General features: G+C 46.4%; 2 protein-coding genes across 2 annotated transcripts in view; one reads left to right on the forward strand and one right to left on the reverse strand.

The window, feature by feature from the left end:
• Positions 1–17643, reverse strand: part of Mcph1 (microcephalin 1) — a 150710-nt gene that overhangs the window by 71478 nt on the left and 61589 nt on the right. The window lies entirely within an intron of this gene.
• The window catches only part of Angpt2 (angiopoietin 2), a 43257-nt gene that overhangs the window by 19281 nt on the left and 6333 nt on the right, over positions 1–17643 (forward strand). Inside the window, exons 2-7 of the mRNA XM_013024246.1 lie at positions 3771–3926; positions 5113–5234; positions 10059–10291; positions 11254–11381; positions 15966–16067; positions 16977–17143. Of these exons, the coding sequence (XP_012879700.1) occupies positions 3771–3926; positions 5113–5234; positions 10059–10291; positions 11254–11381; positions 15966–16067; positions 16977–17143 (908 nt within the window). The remainder of the gene's footprint in view (positions 1–3770; positions 3927–5112; positions 5235–10058; positions 10292–11253; positions 11382–15965; positions 16068–16976; positions 17144–17643) is intronic.

The following is a 17643-nucleotide window of genomic DNA, read 5'->3' on the forward strand; positions in this document are numbered from 1 at the left end:
GTTTCTAAGGAAACCTCAAATTATTTGTTACTTTTCCAGGAAAATTAGGTTCCTCCAATGGACAAAAACTAGCGAGTGAAAGGGACACAAGAACTTGGCATTGTTTAAATGGAAATGACATAATTTCTCAACCAGCAACTACAGTTGGTCAGGAACCAGCAGCAGCATCCCAAGCTAACTTCGTTTTTGCCACTATGTTTTCCTGGAGTGCCAGCCGGCTACAAGCTGACTTTTATTTTGGTGTAAAAATGAGGAAGACAATCGTGGTGAGAAAGACAGCTGGGGAACATTTTAACACGTGACCCATCTGCCACGGCTCTCCCACTAATGGACTCGTTGCTCCTGTCAGAGTTGATCACTCAAAGTGTTGGGGGAGCAACAGAAAACTCCAGAATCTATTTTCCCTTCCCTCTCCCTCTCCTGCTCTCCCTCCCTCTCTCTCCCACTCTCTCTCTCAATGTGGTGTGCTAAGATATTTTATTCTGCTTGCTTGGGCTTCCTGGTGTTGACAAATTTTAAAGGTCATGGTAGAGGAGTGCAGGTCTTTGTGTGTGTGTGTGTGTTTGTGTGTGTGGCAAATCAAACCCTGAGCACCAAGACTGGTGCAACAGTAGAACAAGAACGGGTTCGGCCCTCAAACAGAGCATGTGGCTCTGAGTGAAGCGTAGCCGGGGGCCCGCTGCACGCGTCTCCTCGCATGAGTGTAGAGCCTGTGTGGAGGCTCTGTGTGCCCACAACTCTCACTGCAGCAACGAGGGTGAAGTCAACCATTCCTCAGAAACGTGAACTTGTGCAAAGGGGTGTGACCTGGCCCCTCCTGAGGGAAGGGCGCCAGAGTCTGGGAGATGGTCTTTGGTAAGAGCAGCTGAGTGCGGACGCCCAGGATGGGAAATGCGTGCCCAGGAAGAGAGCTAGTGGGAGGACAGTCCCATGTACAGAGACTTCTTGTAGCAGAATACAGTCTCACCGAGCAGATTCTGTACTGTTGGTGGCAATCACAGACAGTAAAAACAAGAGAGCCACAGACCAGAAAGATAGCCCGGGGCAACAAACTAGGAAAGAACCTTCACCCAGGCCCAGAGTCAGAAACTCCAGCACTCATCTATCCGAGTGCATCAGCTAAAGGAATTTCCTTCTCAATTACGTTCTTGAGATGTTTGACTGATGGAAAGGCTAAAAGGCTTTATTTAAATAAAGATGTTCATTGCCACATTATGTCAAGGACACATATTCTTTTCTATTTCTAAGAATTAACTTTTGGAGGAAAAAAGAAACCCAACCCAAACAAGTTCTTTGGTCATGCTCTAAGGAGATAAAGTGTTGTAGGTTTCCTTGTTAGTGAAAGTGGCCCTCAATGAACGCCACATGGTCTGCGGCTGCTAAGTGTTAGGAAAATGGAGGAGAAAGGAAAAGGGAAGCAGGCTGGATTCACTCTCCCATAGGTGCAGACTGTAGAAGGCTAGCAGTGAGGAACAGAGCCAGCGCCTGGGAACAGAGTTGTGTGTGTCTGGCTCTATGTTGGGGTCTGGCTTCTCTGGATCTTACCAAGGAAACAAAGGAGTAAGAATCAGGCTGTAATTACTGGGGGCACTGGGGTGGGTACTTTCGGTTAGGTCCCAAACGGGGCGCCAGGCTAGGTGGGGATACCCTGCCTGGGGACAGGCCTGTGGCCAAGCTCTCCTGTGCACTGGTGTCTCACTCCGTCTGGGGGTAAGGCGCGGTCAATCCCTCACCTTCCAGCTTTAGCTACATAAAAAGATGGGGCTGGGAGGGGAGGCAAGTCCTTCGCTAAGAAACCGTGACACCCCCCGGGAAGGACAGCTCCAGCGGTTCCGAGAGGTGGCCCCTGGCATACTCCCATTTTGCTCACTAACGCCATGTCTCAGTTAGACACCTAGCGTCTCCTATGACTCTACAGAGTGGCTGAGACACGGCAGTTAACCCCCAGCCATTAGCTGTTGTCAAGGAGGCCGGCATAGCTCTCATGGCTTCTGAAGAACAAGTATCTCTGTCTTTGTTCTTCAAGAGTGGTCAACGATCAGGTCACACACCTTTTCTCTCAGAACCTTAACGTTTACTACTTCAAGTGTAAGAACACAAATCCTTTTCTCCGGAAGAGAGAAAATGATCAGTGTTTTAATCAGGAAGATCGGTCTCCTGTGGTATTTATTTAAATACACAAGCAGGAAGAGTGATATGAGGTGTCCCTGATCGAGATGCACCTCATACATAAACACACACGTTACAGCAAAACAGATGCACCTCATACATAAACGCACACGTTACAGCGAAACCCCCTGTGTACACTAACAGATGTTAACAAAAAATAAATGAGACATGCTTTTAAAATGGTGTACACGGTGTAGACGCGACATACAGATACACTGCACACACGGCACCTGTCTGTAAATACATACTGTAAGTTGCAACAGTCCAAGATCTACATGCACACACATACATTACACACATATGTGTGCACACACGGAGCCATCCTGAGCAGCTGGCCAGTGGTAATTTTTAAAAAAGGTATTCTATTGTTTTCAAGCCAAAAACAGGGAAGGCAATAAAGGCAGGAAATTTTCTTTCTAAAAACTAGGCCTGCCTGTCTTTTAAAGATTCTATGTCTAATTTTAAATTGGAACTTGCCTTAAAATGTTCAAATTATAAGCAGTACTGTCATGTCCCTTGGTAGTTGTAACCACAGTTGACCCAGCGGCTGGTGGAAGGGAGGAGGCATGTCTTCCCTCCAGCTTGTGTGCCTTGCGGTGAGAAAAGACCCAACTGCTTTTATTTCCTTCTCAAGCACTGAAATCAAAAGGTTAAGATTTCTGTGTGTGCTAGTTTGTAAAATGACTATTTCTCAAGGACGGGCCTACACTAAGCGACAGCTCTGGTACAAACTCACACTCCCCAACTTCCCAGGATGAATCTATAAACACCCGCTTTGTTGGGTGTTCGGAGTAACTAAGTAACCCAGCTAGCTCCTCTGCAAGGCCAGGCCTTAGCTTTAACCTCACAAATTCCTTCATTCCCAGGGTGATGGGGGGACTGGCTATGCGAAATTCTTTTAAACAGCGAATTTCAATAATAAAAGTTACCATTTATTGGAAGGCAGGAGGAAATAGTTAGGGAATTAACAGAGAAAGAATGAGCTAGGGCAGCTCACAGACTCCAGGAAGCCTGAGCAAGATGTGGGGAGAGTTTGAGGAAGGCACTGGATTCTCCAAATAGAACCCGTAGAGAGATGGAAGCTGGACTGACTTTTTAAAAATAAATATTCGGATCTAGTTTAAGTCAAGTAACAGCACAGGCTCCTATGACAAGCTTTTGTAAATGAGCACAGCTGGGGGACCTGCCACGTTGGCCCTGACTGGGTGTACTGGGCAGCAGAGCAGCTGGGGGACCTGCCACGGTTGGCCCTGACTGGGTGTACTGGGCAGCAGAGGGAGGGCCCTTGAGGAGGGACCTCTCTCAGGACCAGTTAGAGGGAGACTGAGGCAGAGAGGAAAGGATATACGAGTCCGCAGTGAATGAGCAGCGGAAGCAGAAAACGAACGGTTCAAGTTCTAATCCTCTCACCAAACCCACCAGTCATGAGGCTCAATGCATTAACCACCCCACAGATTTCAACCCTGCACATCCACTTTCTCCCAGGGCAAGGCCTGGTCACCAAACGGTGGTCTTCACAGGGGAGAAGATGGCAGGCAGGAGGATAAGGTTTCCGACTGCTTGACCTCACCCCCGTCTTCCTCATGCTTGTTCTGTTCTAGCTTGAGAGTTACATCCAGGACAACATGAAGAAGGAAATGGTAGAGGTCCAGCAGAATGCAGTGCAGAATCAGACCGCTGTGATGATAGAAATTGGGACGAACCTGCTGAATCAAACAGCGGAGCAAACACGGAAACTGACTGACGTGGAAGCCCAGGTAAGCGACGGAGTAAGAGTATTTCTGCTTAGCTTCTTACGGCCGGTCACAGTGAGAGACTGGGAAGTGGGCCCTGGTGGGTGGCTGGAGAAGGTGGCGGAAGCCATCACCTGACCTGGCTGTCACCTTAGCATGGAGGTCCCAAGAGACGTGCAGCTCATGCCTCGGAGGACAAGGACGTGTGACACTGCGGTGACTCCTAGGCAAAGCAGGATCTAGGTGGCTTCCTTCTCAGCCTGTCTCCTGGACTGCAGTTATTTCGTAATTCTTATGAATTCAATAGGAGTTTTGATTCTCCAGCTCCTTGGGAAATGCCAACATGGAATGTTTGCCCCGAATCTACGCCCCAGGTGTGAGGACCGGCACCCAAGAGCTTCGCTCACTCACCGGGCATTTTTCGGCCAGCGGTGGCCAGGCCAGGGCTTGGGGCACGGCAGAGGCGCCCAGCAAACAGTGACTGTTCAAGGACTCTGCTATCTGGCGACAGTCCTGACTTGCATTCACAGGTGATATCACATCCTGCAAAGCCATGGCACAAGGACGTGAGTCATGGGTTCTTCCTGCGGGAAGCCGGCCAGCGCCCAGGCCCGTCTTTAGAGTTGCCTGATCACAATAGGAAGGCAACCGCGCACATGTCACCCGGCACAGGTGCCCGCGGGCCGAGGTGACTTTCCACCTCAGAGTGAGATCTTATTGTTTCCTAATTGGTTGAAGAGATGCTTTAAATGGGAAAAGGAAAAATGCCAAAGAGAAAATAAGAGGCTAATCCTGCGGGCCACACTAGCGAATGCCAGGCTAAACGTGAGCTGTATTTTTAAATACTGGAAGCATGTGACTTCTCATTCCTTTGTCTACTGACAAACAAGACGCACGAGACCATTCTGTGTGAGGAAAAAAACTGAAAAAATAAGATTTTGATTTCTGAAATACGGTCACTTAGACTCTCACAGAAAAAGCAGTATTATGTTACTTGACACAAATGCCACAGTCCAGAGCTGTTAAATGCTTTCCAAAGCCAAACATGTGACAACGTGTGAAATACACGTGGATGGAATGCATGAAAATGAAAAGTATGCCAAAACAGAAGACTTGGGCTAATAAATAATTGATAATTGGATGACTGAATTCAAAGGCGGGTATGGGATTGCTGATTACAAACGCTAACCAGGAATTTCACTGTCCTCAGGTCCTCAACCAGACGACAAGACTTGAACTTCAGCTTCTGGAACATTCCCTTTCTACCAACAAATTAGAAAAACAGATTTTGGACCAGACCAGTGAAATCAACAAATTACAAGATAAAAACAGGTAATAAAAATAGTTGCAGTTCATAATTGTATGTTCTCCAGAAACAAAATCCTACCTATTAATTATAATTATTAATTACTATTGATTATAAGTGTGATTTTTCACAATGGTGAAATGTCAATATTCAGAGAGCAGTTTAAGGAAAGGTCTCAACTTGTAGCTACAAGTAATTTTGTCTAGCTATTGTTGCTCATTGGTAGCTCCTGAGACTCTTATAACCTTCCGACTGCCTCAATATTTTATCCTGCAGGTTAATCTATAAAACAAAGCAAAAACAGAACAACAACAACAACAAAAAACTCCTCTGGTTTAGAGAAACACTGGCCAAGCATTTTAATATTAACTTTACCAAGGGTCTTTGTCTTTGAGACTTTGTTTCTTTTAATACAAAATGATTAACAGTAGGAAAACTACACCTATGCAGTATTGTAAAGTCTTTGCCTTATGATGCCACGATGTTACTTAAAAAAAGTTATGCTATAGCAAAGGCAAAGGTAAATGTTAATTGGTTCTATTAATATTTAAATAAAGTACAGGAAAAAATCCCAAGATAAACAATACAGAACTAAAACCTCCATGTGCCAGGGGAGGCCTGTTTTCACAGCTTTTTTCTGGCTGGGGATATAGGAAGGCGGTTTTACACATACGCAAAGTCTGCTTTTTTTCTTGTTTTTAATGGAGATGTGCAATGACATATAGAACAGTTACCACAATACCTTTTTCCTGTTCATGGGTTTTAAACACTGCTTTAGTCTTAACCAGAAATGGTGAGAAACATTCTCCTAACCCTTCACTGTAAGTACAGAACTAAACGAAAAACAATTCTTTCTGCTTCGTGGGTACCAAGCTCAACTTCTTATTGATTTAAGGGTTGAAAAGCCAATAGATTTTCCTTACCCAAATATTTTTCTTTCATGTTTCTGATTTCTCTGCTGCACAGTAGGAAATAAAAATTTGATGCCAATAACGGAGAACACTAATTTCATGTTGTAGCGAGCCAGGGACCCGTGGAGGCTTGCAGCTGCCCTGGCTTCCTGCGAGAATTATGTCCCTCAGGGTGTGGGGTCTGCTTAGTTGGTTGAACTTACCCTAATACTGAAAATTCTGATCACCATACCAGTGAGGCCATCTAATCTTAGTAAAGCCAGTTATCCTTCCATAGCCCGGGGGGTCAGTTCCATAACCCTTCTCATACCAGAGTCCACGGAGGGCCATCCTTACATAAAATGGCACAAAATCCGCATGTAACCTATGTACCTGCTCCTGCCCGGCCCACGCCATCTCTGGATCACACAAAGTAACCACACAAGGTGTCGTGTAAGTAGCTGTCTCTCATAATGCCTAGATACTAACAAGGAAAAAAGAATGCATGGGTATGTTTTATATCAAATATTTTTAATCCAAGATTGGCTAAATTCACAGATTCTACACACGAAGAGTCAACTGTATTGTCAAGTCATGCTGCCTTTTATGTAGCACAGTGTGACTCATTTCTTCGTTTGACACACTGCTTTACATCAAGCAGTTTGCTATACAAAGACAACTATTCAGAAACCTGCTTTTGGATCATTTCACGACTTGGTTAAATTTCCTAACACATCAAGGTTTTACAGCGTACAGGAGGCTGATTTCCACCGCACTGTAACTTGTTATGCTTCCTGCAAATCCTTGCTTAGATGATCCTTTGCAATTTTTTTTGAACTTAAATCCTTCACGTTTCCCTCTCGTTTAACTTATATGGACCAGTGATGAATTTTCCCAGTAATTCAAATCTAGTTTTATATAGCGTTAAATTTAAATATTACCACCTTTTCTCCATAAGAGTACCTGGTCAAACATATGAAACACATATGTAACGTGTGCCGTCTAAGCAGTGCCCTTCAGCGTGGCTGCATCATCTACTTCAGTGTGGGGCGACTGGAGCCACCTCCCAGCACAGCTCTCTGCTCATGCTCTGGCTCACCGTAACAACCTTATGGAGCCAAACCCACTCCGGGGGGAAGAACAATACCCAAAGGCACAGAAATCAGCTCTTCTCTTTTTTTAAAACAAGGCACTAATACTCTCTTTTTACTAATAACTTAAAAAAATACATAGGAAGCTTTTGGATGTTACCTATTTCCATGAGTGCTTCCTGCATTAAATTTTGACTAGCCTAAGAACTTTGTTATAAAGATATGTGAATGGCGCTCCACATTTGACAAATACTATTTTCTTTCTTTCTTTTTTTTTTGTTGGTTGTGGGGCTTAAACTCTGGGACTGGGCGCTGTCCCTCAGCTCTTCAGCTCAAGGCTAGAGCTCTACCACTTGAGCCACAGCGCCACTTCTGATTTTCTAGTGGTTTATTGAAGATAAGAGTGTCACAGACTTTCCTGCCCAGGCTGGCTTTGAACTGTGATCCTCAGATCTTAGCCTCCTGAGTAGCTAGGATGACAGGCATGAACCACCAGTGCCTGGTGACAATACTATTTTCAGTAATCATCAACTACCCAAAGTACAAATGCTTTTAGAGAATAGGTTTAAACAAGGTCAAAATACGAAGAACAACAGTTCTTTCCAAGTAGCCACTACTGTACTTTTAGATTTACCAGCTGAAGGAGCCAGTCTGTGCCTGCTTTCAACTATTTCTTTTAAACATAAATGACTAATTTACGGGGCTGTGTCTATAGTTAAGTAGCTCTGGCTCTGAACATGATACCATGCGTACTCTGCGCCCCTGTGCCCCCCTCCCCCCTGCCCTTCTGAAGAGATACAACAAGAGGCATAAAGTAGAAGACTTACAGCAAGACTAGGGCCCTCTCCAGGCCCTATTGGGCTGGCCTGTGGTGAGGATCTAATTGCATGTGGCACCGCATTATCAAAAGCTAGTGTGGGAGGAAGAGATCACAAGGAAATAGAGAGGGGAGGTGCTCACTCCTAATTGTCCTGAAGAGAGCTCTGGGTTCTCATGACAGCTGTAGTCCTGTGGGGCTTGCCCACCAAGCTAAGGGCTTCCCGACACCCCATCTGCCCAAGGTCCCTCCACCTCCCGCTTCCAACACAGGGACCTGTGGAGGACACACACCTATCCAAACCGTAACAAAGACGAGTCAAACGCTTTGTATTTCTGCCTTTAGGATACTTCTCCCACAGTTCCATAACCACAAATTCTGCAAATGGAAACCTAAACTGTAGCTGACTTTTATGGTGATGATCAGACTGATCATCCTATATTAAATAAACAAACAAAAAATGAAATAAGATCCAGGCACTGGTGGCTCATGTCTATGATCCTAGCTGCACAGGAAGTTGAGATCTGATGATTCTGGTTCTAAGCCCGGGCCAGGAAGTTGGTTCTCTCCAACTGGCCACCAAAAAGCCTGAAGTGGCTCCACTTGGTAGAGTGCTAGCCTTGAGCACAAAAGCTCAGAGACAGCATGTAGGAGAAGTTTAAGCTCTAGGACTGGTGTATGTCTGTGCACATGCATGTATGTACACACACACACACACACACACACACACACACACACACAAAGAAGATGACACTGAAAAAAATGTCAGATTACCGAAGGCAAGTCAATGTCCACTTCTTTTCTTTCTGCACTTGGCCATGGTATTTGCTACAATATACAAAGTCCTTGTGATGAATTTACTCTGCATGGATTTCACCTGCTTAAATTTCCATTTCATGTTACCTTATTAAAAAATTCACTTGTGACTGAGTGCAATCTGCATTTTGAGAAATGCTGAGCTAACATAAGATTCCCAAGACACCAGGTGGTTTGACTCTGCAGGGATCTGCCCTTGAACCCACTGGAGACATCCGTCTCAGACACAGTTTAGAATGGAATGACATGATGCTGAGCTTCCTTCTTAAATTGAGTTCACATTTGATCTGAAGGTTAGATTTTTGAGATCACTATATAGCAGCCCTCTGGAGCTGTACCGGAAGGGCCTTGGGAGAAAGAGGGTGTCATTCATACTTACACAGATTAATTGACCAGGAAGGGGCCACAGCGGTCATCCAATCGAACACCTTCTCTTAAGACAGAGGTTTATCTGACCAGGATAGATATTCACTCAGTGGAAAAGCACCAGCTGGACGGTTCATGGACCAACTACAGGCTCCACGCTCCTTCTACTGCCCCATCTTGGGTGACAAAGCATTCGCGTGGTCTCCACATGTTCCCAGGTGGTAACTCCTGACGCAGTACCGACCCTACCGTTTTATGACAGTATTTCTTCTTCAGTGGAAGAAGAGCTTTGCCAATTTTAGCTAGACGATATGAAGATCATTAAGATTTCTGGATTTCCAGCATTTATGGTTGATGATGGTTTTGTCTCTTAATCCCTCATGCCAAAAAAAAAAAAAGACCTAAGGAATGCCTTGCACAAAGTTTGCATGTCTTTTTTTTTTGGGTCCGGTCATGGGGCCTGAACTCTGGGCCTGGGCGCTGACCCTCAGCTCTTCAGCTCAAGGCTAGCACTCTACCACTTGAGCCACAGCACCACTTCTGGCTTTTTTTCTTTTTGTTTATGTGGTGCTGAGGAATCAAACCCAGGGCCTCAGGCATGCAAGGCAAGCGCTCTACCACTGAGTCAACAGCTGGAAAGTAGGATGTGGTCCAGACTGGATGAGGAGCTGCCCTGACGACTCAGGGAAATGTGGTGCTCACGCCACACCGATGCGTCGCTCCCTAGGGCAGGGTTTCAGTAAACTCCCCAGGATTCCCAACGGGGGCACGCACCCCGGTTTCACGCTGTCTTCAAACAAGGGGAGCACGTGATGCTTCGCTCTGGTGTGTGTGTTCCTGAAGAGTTCTAACGGGAACTTTCCCTGTAAGTTTTCTAGAGAAGAAGGTGCTGGACATGGAGGGTAAGCACACGGTGCAGCTGCAGTCCATGCGCGAGGAGAAGGAGCAGCTGCAGGTGCTGGTGTCCAGGCAGCACTCGGTCATCGAGGAGCTGGAGAAGCAGCTGCTCACGGCCACCGTGAACAACTCCGCCCTTCAGAGACAGCAGCACGATCTGATGGAGAAAGTCAGCAACCTCATGGTCCTGATGGCAGCCTCCAACTGTGAGTGGCTCACGGCTCACAGCCTCTGCTGTAGCCCTGGCCCCTGTGACGCACGAGCTCTCCTAATGCCTCATCTTCCAGAGGTGGTGTTGTTGCCCTTCTGTATTTCGTAGTCAAGCTCAGTGGGGGTCTCGGGACAGAGCCAAGGGCAAAGGAAGAAGAGAGGGGGGAGAGGAAATATGCATCATGCTAATTAAGTGTTATGTGAGCAAAACCGCTCACACATACTTTGGACTCACGTCTGTAAAAATGCTCCTTTGAGTTTGTTCCATCACTGGATGAGCAAGGTTGGGAAGCTACTAGAGGGGGGACTGGGGTCTTCATTGATTTGTTTTTTCGACAAGGCCCCGCCCCCAAAAAAACTGTCCCTAAGGAGGCGCAAGTCCTATTTGTAGTGAGTCCTTGAATATATGCTGCTTTCCTCTTCATTACTGTTCTATCAATCAGCTTCTCTTACATACTGGAGGAAGGAGGGAGGACTCTTCCTTTATTAAATAAGATGTGATGCACAATCTTTGTGACCTAGCCCAGTTTGGCCTACCTTTTACTATGGTCCAGTGTCAATCTCCTCTCAACAAGCACTGTTTGGACACGGGTCTGCTCTGCTTACGAATCAGGATTCACGGGTGTGAGTCCCTCGTTTGCCACCCCCAGAGCTTGGGCACATGCCCATGCATTCTCCCGCTGTGACTCAGAGGCCTCACGACGTGCCCATGCGCCCACGTCCACAGACAGCAGCACGACCACAGGCCTGACATGCAGGGCGGCTGTGGCTTGCAGTGTGCAGTGTGTGTTTTCCAATTCGTTTCGCTCTCTTCTACCGAGAAAGATCTTATTTCCCCCCATGCTCAGAGAAAAGAAAAGGTAGCCATCAGAAGCGGGGGGACCAAGACAGTGTCCAGCTTTGAGGAGCTCATGCTCTACGAATTTTACTTAAATGCCTTTCTGTTTTATAAATGCAGCCAAGAGCTCCTTTTCTGTGAAAGAAGAACAGATCGTTTTCAGAGACTGTGCTGAAGTTTTCAAATCAGGACTGACCACCAGCGGCATCTACACACTAACCTTTCCCAACTCCACGGAAGAGGTAAAGGTAAGACCTCCCTACCTCGCTCCTGGCTCCCAGTGCGGCATGCCAGGATGGGGGGCTCCCTCCCAGGCCTGGGGAGCAGCCCCTCCCAAGCACTGGCTGAGGGCTGTGAGGTGGCTGGCTCTTCAGGGAACAGTGACCCTTCATGCGAATGGTGTAGAGATCTATCTTAATGTCAACAACAGCAGGAAACACTCTGAATGAGTCAACTTAAAGTGGAGGCTCACTTCACTCATTTTAAAGCAGGTAATGTCCAAAAACTTAAATGCGAATAAAATATAGCTGGTCTTAAAAAAAGCTATGAACACGTATTAATTATAAAGCGAGGGGCATCAATGTGGTACTTCCGTGTATTAGCTTTTATTTCGATCATTCTTTCAAGGAATGTTTGTGTTCCATAAGGAAGGAAACAAAACACCTCAAGAAAATCAGAAGCTGGTGGCTCATGCCTGTAATCCAAGCTACTCAAGAGGCTGAGATCTGAGGATCAAAGTTTGAAGCTACTCCACAAAGACACACCCTCAAGACTCATATCCTGTTAACTAGCAAGAAGCTGGAAGTCGAGTATGGTTCAGTGGAGCATGAGCGGAAGCCCTGTTAGGCACACAGGAAAAATACAAAGCAAACAACAGCAAATGGAAGCCCTTTCCGCTCATCTTTAGTCTCAAATGTGTGGAAAGCGGACGCTGCTGCCCCAGCACTGCTGGGCAGGCCAGGTTTCCACACAGCTCCGCCTGACCGGGGCTGTCTCCTGACACCGCCAGGGCTCTGCCTTAAAGAAAATCACCCCACCCGCCGGAAGCAGTTCTGCGTGCCTCTCTGTGTTTGAGAAGGCAGAATGACACCGCAAGAGAATCAGTGTGAAGGGCTGTGCACATTGTCTGCAAACATGGTCACCCCTAAACCCAGAAGCAGCTCCATCCAACAAACACAACACAACCTTCTAGAAACTGTGTCAAAGTGGAAACTGCAGACTCTCCTGGACATAGTCTTTTTGAACTTAGCATTAGCTTCAGCATTGAACAAGGTATCAAAGAAAATCACAAGCATTTAAGGGTTTAAAGATGTGGAATTTGAACTGGTAACATACACTTTGATTATGAATTAAGAGATAAGTACTGTGCTATTGAAGATTCTGCCTTCCAAAGAAAGCATTCTAATTCATTCATGCTGCTTTAAATCAACCTAGAAAGTCAGTTAATGTCCCCAGCAGCCTGGAAGTAGGGCGGTCCGAGGAGGGAAAAGCACAAACCCGTCTGCTCCAGTTGAAAAGCAATTAGTCCCAGGCACCGCCTTTCGGTCCCCTTGGCCGTCTGGGTTGCAGGATGGCGTTTTACGTTATTGTGCAGCCATCAGTGTGTTCTGGTCTTGGGTCTGGGGAGGAGCACAGTTTCGATGCAGACCCTGGTCGCGGGAGCACTGCTTGCCTGGCTCAGCACAAGGCCCCTACCCTGGCGGCCCCTCAGCCCCTTCCCTCACTAACACACTCTGCAAAGCTGGAAAGGTCTACGGTTCTGGGGTCCTGTGAGTCTCAGGTCCTGGCTGGAAACGTTAGGATTTAGTTTGCAGTGAAAGTCAGTTCATTTACACAGCAAGCAACTTTCCTTTGCTCTCATATAAATGGTCTAGGTTAGGTTACCTCTGCATTCCCTCCCAGTGTGGGTGCTGGACCCGTCTGGATGGGCTGGCGTCAACGTGCCGCTATACCCACAGGATGAGTCTCCCGAGCCTCCGGCATGCTCTGGGGGGGGGGGCTGGGACGATCAATGTTCAGTGCCCAGGGCGGGTCCTGGCCTTCGCCTGGGGCGCGGTCCACCCCCAGAGCACGGGACATCTCTGCAGGCCCGGTATACACTTCTGCCCTGAGTCACCCGACTCCAGAACACAATGTTCAGTGTTTCTTTGGGCAGATTTTTTTTTTTAAACAAAAGGCTGAGTACTGAAACTTTACTTTTTTTAATTAAGGTTTTCTATAACATACATACTATTCATGAGAAGTATGAGACTATTTGTGTTTGCTAATTAGAAGCCTCAGATTCTTGCCCTCCATTTCTTTTTTTTTAATTTTTAAATTTTTATCTCTCTGTGTATGTGGTACTGCAGAATCCAACCCAGGGCCTCATGCATGCTAGGCGAGCACTCTACCACTGAGCCACCTTCCTAGTCCTAACCCTCAGTTTCTGAGGCTACTCAGCTCTTAGTGCTTATCTCTCTCTGTGTTTGCTCTTCTGTCACTTAGCTAACATGTTGAGCTGAATGAAGCTTGACAGTTGAATCGGGTATTGCTTCCTGCAAAGCACCAAACTTTATAGCAAGATGTCAGGTCCCTGAGTCAGGCAACCACACGCTAATCAAGTACTAAATGCCTCCAGGTTTGCTGTAACTGGAGTGGCCAGGTCTTGAGTACTACCCAAGAACTTCTGTCTTTCTGATCCTGATACAATCTACTTCATCATTTTTCACCTAATATCTCCTGGCTATGTGGAAAACTATTTGAACATTATCTCTCTCTGCAAGTTTCATAACCCAATGAACCGTAATTCTTTGGTTTTTATAAATCATTTGTTGTTGTGCTTTTTAAACAAAACTTCTGGATGGAGTATTAAGAAAAAGTTCTAATTAGCCTTGTCACGGTCCCTGATGGAGCCAGGAAGAACAGTAATGCGGCTGAACTCATCTATGCACTGCGATTCTTGAAATCCCATTCTTGCCTCTGACTCTCATAACAAGATAAACTTGTACTCCAGGCAAGAGATAGCATGGCTTTGAATATCATTCAATAACCATTAACTTCGCAATGGTGATTTGGCTTAGAAGAATGAAATGGTCTTAGACCACCGGGGGGTGGAGGGGTTGTAAGGGGGGGGTGCGATGCAGCAGGGGTCACATCTGCTATTTAGGACACGGCAGAGGTAACTTCTCTGCAAACCCCGGGAGACGGAGCCCAGCCCGCCCATTCCATGAGTTTACTACACGGACCTCAGAACCCACAGATAGACTGGAGCAGCACTGACCGCTTTGTTGACCACAGTCACATAAGCAGCAGTGTTATTCATGTACTGATTTCAACTTGGAGCTGGGCTGAGGGACTTTTGGCCTATTAACAGAAGGGTCAGGTTTCTCTGTTATTTGCAGCATGAAATAGTGGAAAAAATATTACACAGGAATTCAGGAGACCTTAGTTAAATCCTACCCACTATTTAATAACTGAATGACTGATAAAATGAATCAGGTCTAATTAAATCACTTCATCTGAGAAAAATTCAGAATGCTGTTATCACAGCTGGCTTGCTGCAAAATTGCAGAAAACAGATGCAAAATACCTGGCACAGAGCTTGGAAGAGAGTGACACGTCATAGCCATGAGAATGATATTTAGGGAAACAAATGTCAAAGCAGGGTGGCTGAGAGTGAAGGCTTTCCTTCAGCAGATTAAGTTTATATAACCAATTGGTTGAAACCAGAGAAATAATGTTCTCATTAAAAATGTGATTGTCTTTCATGTCCAAACAATATGGTCATTGGGGAAGGCAACACGAGCTGGTGATCTTTGTGGGGAGAGACAGGAATCCTGAGGGAAAGGTCCCTGTGGAGGAGGAATTCTAGTTCCATGAGCCAGGAGACTTCAGCGGCCTGCTTGGCTTCTGTGAGCCCCTGCCCCTTGTATGGTAAAGGGCAGCATCCTGCCCTCTATTGGTTCCCTTTTTGTGCTTGTCCTACGATCTTAATTCATAGCCAAGACCAGTTCACACAGTAAGCTGGCCAAAGACTCTCCCTCACTCCCCGGGAGACCACCAAACACAGCAAAGGAAGGATATTTATGCTTTCCTTCCAGCATGTTACCATTTCCTACCTAATGTGCTCTAGGGAATGTATCTTACTTTCTGGTGAACTATTTTTTGTCCTACTATAACCTCATTATTGAAAACCTTGTTTATGAAATCTCATTTTTAGAGTCTTGAATTTCATAATAAAACAAGAGTTGAGTTGAAAATGAGTATGTACGCCCTTAGCCCAAGAAAGAATTCTGGGTCTGGACAAAGTTGAAATCCAGAGTCTGCTCAAAAAGTAAATGAAGATCTGGGGAGAAAAATACCATAGGCCATAAGCAAACTACAGAGAAACCCAAACTGGTGCCCCAGAGGCAGTCTGGCCAAGTGTGGGTCCCGTGGGCTGGGCACTTTGGGCTGGCCCTTGTACTCAGGATGGACAGGAAAACGGGACAGGGGCTACTAGCCAGGGCTCCTCCGGGTCTGGGAACGCAGGCAGTCAGGGTTAGAGATGGCAGGGGCCTCTCTGCTACCCTGGCCCATTGACAACGAATCTCCCCAGACTACCAGTCTTGGGCTATGGCCCTGGGCTATTTACCCTGGAACAGAGGGTGACCAGAAAGTTGTATTTTCATCAGCATATTGGATTATATCCCTATGTTTTGTTATTATCATTTCAAATATTCCCAACCTATTGTTTAAAAATTAAGAGCCAAGCTTTGCCAGGGGTGCTGTCCCCGGGACCCCGCAGAGCTGTCTCAGGACCAGCACCTATACCCCTCCTGCCCAGCCCTGGTTCACTGTGCCCTCCCCTGCAGGCCTACTGCGACATGGAGACGGGCGGAGGCGGGTGGACGGTCATCCAGCACCGCGAGGACGGCAGTGTGGACTTCCAGAGGACGTGGAAAGAGTATAAAGTGGTACGGATATACTCACGCCATCTCCAAAGAAATCATTTCCTTTGTGAACACTGTCAACATCTTCAGAACCTTAATCCCAAATCCCAAATTAGCTAATGTCTTTTGAAGAGTTTTAGGAAAATTCTTTCCAGCTAGTGTTTCAGTCTCCAGTGAAGAATGTTCCAGTCCAAGTGATTGGAACTGTGTATCCAAACCCAGCCTACAGCGCCGGGACACAGGGCCTCGCACGTTAACATTTAGCTCTCACACTCCTGTCTCTGCTAGAGGCCCCTCAGACAGTTCTCATTAATACTAATTTTCTTCTAGAACAGTGTAGTTTCTCAAAGCCAATCTTCTTAAAATCGATTTCCTGAGCCTAGTGCAAGATGACACCTGCAATCTTAGCTATTCAGGAGGTTGAGATCTGAGGATTACAGTTTGAAGCTAGCTAGCCCGGTGAGGAAAGTCCACGAGACCCTTAACTTTAATTAACCATCAAAAAGCTGGAAGTGGAGCTGTGGCTCAAGTGGCAAAGTGCCAAGCTTGATGTAAAAAGTTAAGGGACAGTGCCCAAGCCCTGAATTCAAATCAAGCCCCAGTACCTGGAATAACTGTTTCCCAGGTCCCGGTTTACTAGAAGCACTTTAAAGGAATTACCACATCTAGGCACTGGTGGCTCACGCCTGTAATTCTAGCTACTCTGGCAGCTGAGATCTGAGCCTCTCAGTTGGAAGCTAGCCTGGGCAGAAAAGTCTGTGAGATTCCTATATGCACCCCCCCATTTCCTAAGTGAAAGAGCCCATATTTCCCCAGTACTAATTAATTTTTACTAACTAATTTCTGCTGTCATTCCACAGTTCACTGATGAACTGATTTTAGATGCATTGGGACAGCAAGTAAAGTAATGGAATCTCATCCCTTGCTTCCCAGGGGTTTGGCAGTCCTTCAGGAGAGTACTGGCTGGGGAATGAGTTTGTCTCACGGCTGACCAATGAGCAGCGCTACGTGCTGAAGATCCATCTGAAGGACTGGGAGGGGAACGAGGCCTACTCGCTCTACGAACACTTCTATCTGTCCAGTGAGGAGCTCAACTACAGGTAAGTCATTTGTAATTTCAGGCCTTAACAGGACCTCATGGCGGAGGGGGGGGGTCCCCAGAACACAAGAGCCCTCCATAGCCATTCAATCAAGATCTAGACACAGGTGACCTTAAATTGCCTTGTTTGCAGAGTCACTGCTGCCTTTGCTGAATCCGAGTTATAAAATTCTGACTTTAATTCACATAATACAAAGGAAACTCCTGAGCATGGCCTTCAGCCATATTTTCCGTGCACCCTCAAAGACTAGATCTTGCGTGCAAACATGGGGTGTTCACAGCTAGCATAGAGTAAGTGAATGTCAATGTGTTCCTGTATCAGGCACTGTGTCATGTCTCATGTGTCCTGTAGCATACGTTATGGCTGGCAGATACCCACGGCTTACTATTTTCTTCCAAAGGGAATCTATTTTTGGAAGGTGAAATACGTGAAGCCGTTTTGTTCAGTCAGGATTAGCTGCCAAGTGAAAAAAACCGGCCCAGTTGGGCGGGACGGCTCCT

Source organism: Dipodomys ordii, unplaced genomic scaffold, assembly GCF_000151885.1.
Source record: "Dipodomys ordii isolate 6190 unplaced genomic scaffold, Dord_2.0 Scaffold74, whole genome shotgun sequence".
Lineage (NCBI taxonomy): Eukaryota > Metazoa > Chordata > Mammalia > Rodentia > Heteromyidae > Dipodomys > Dipodomys ordii.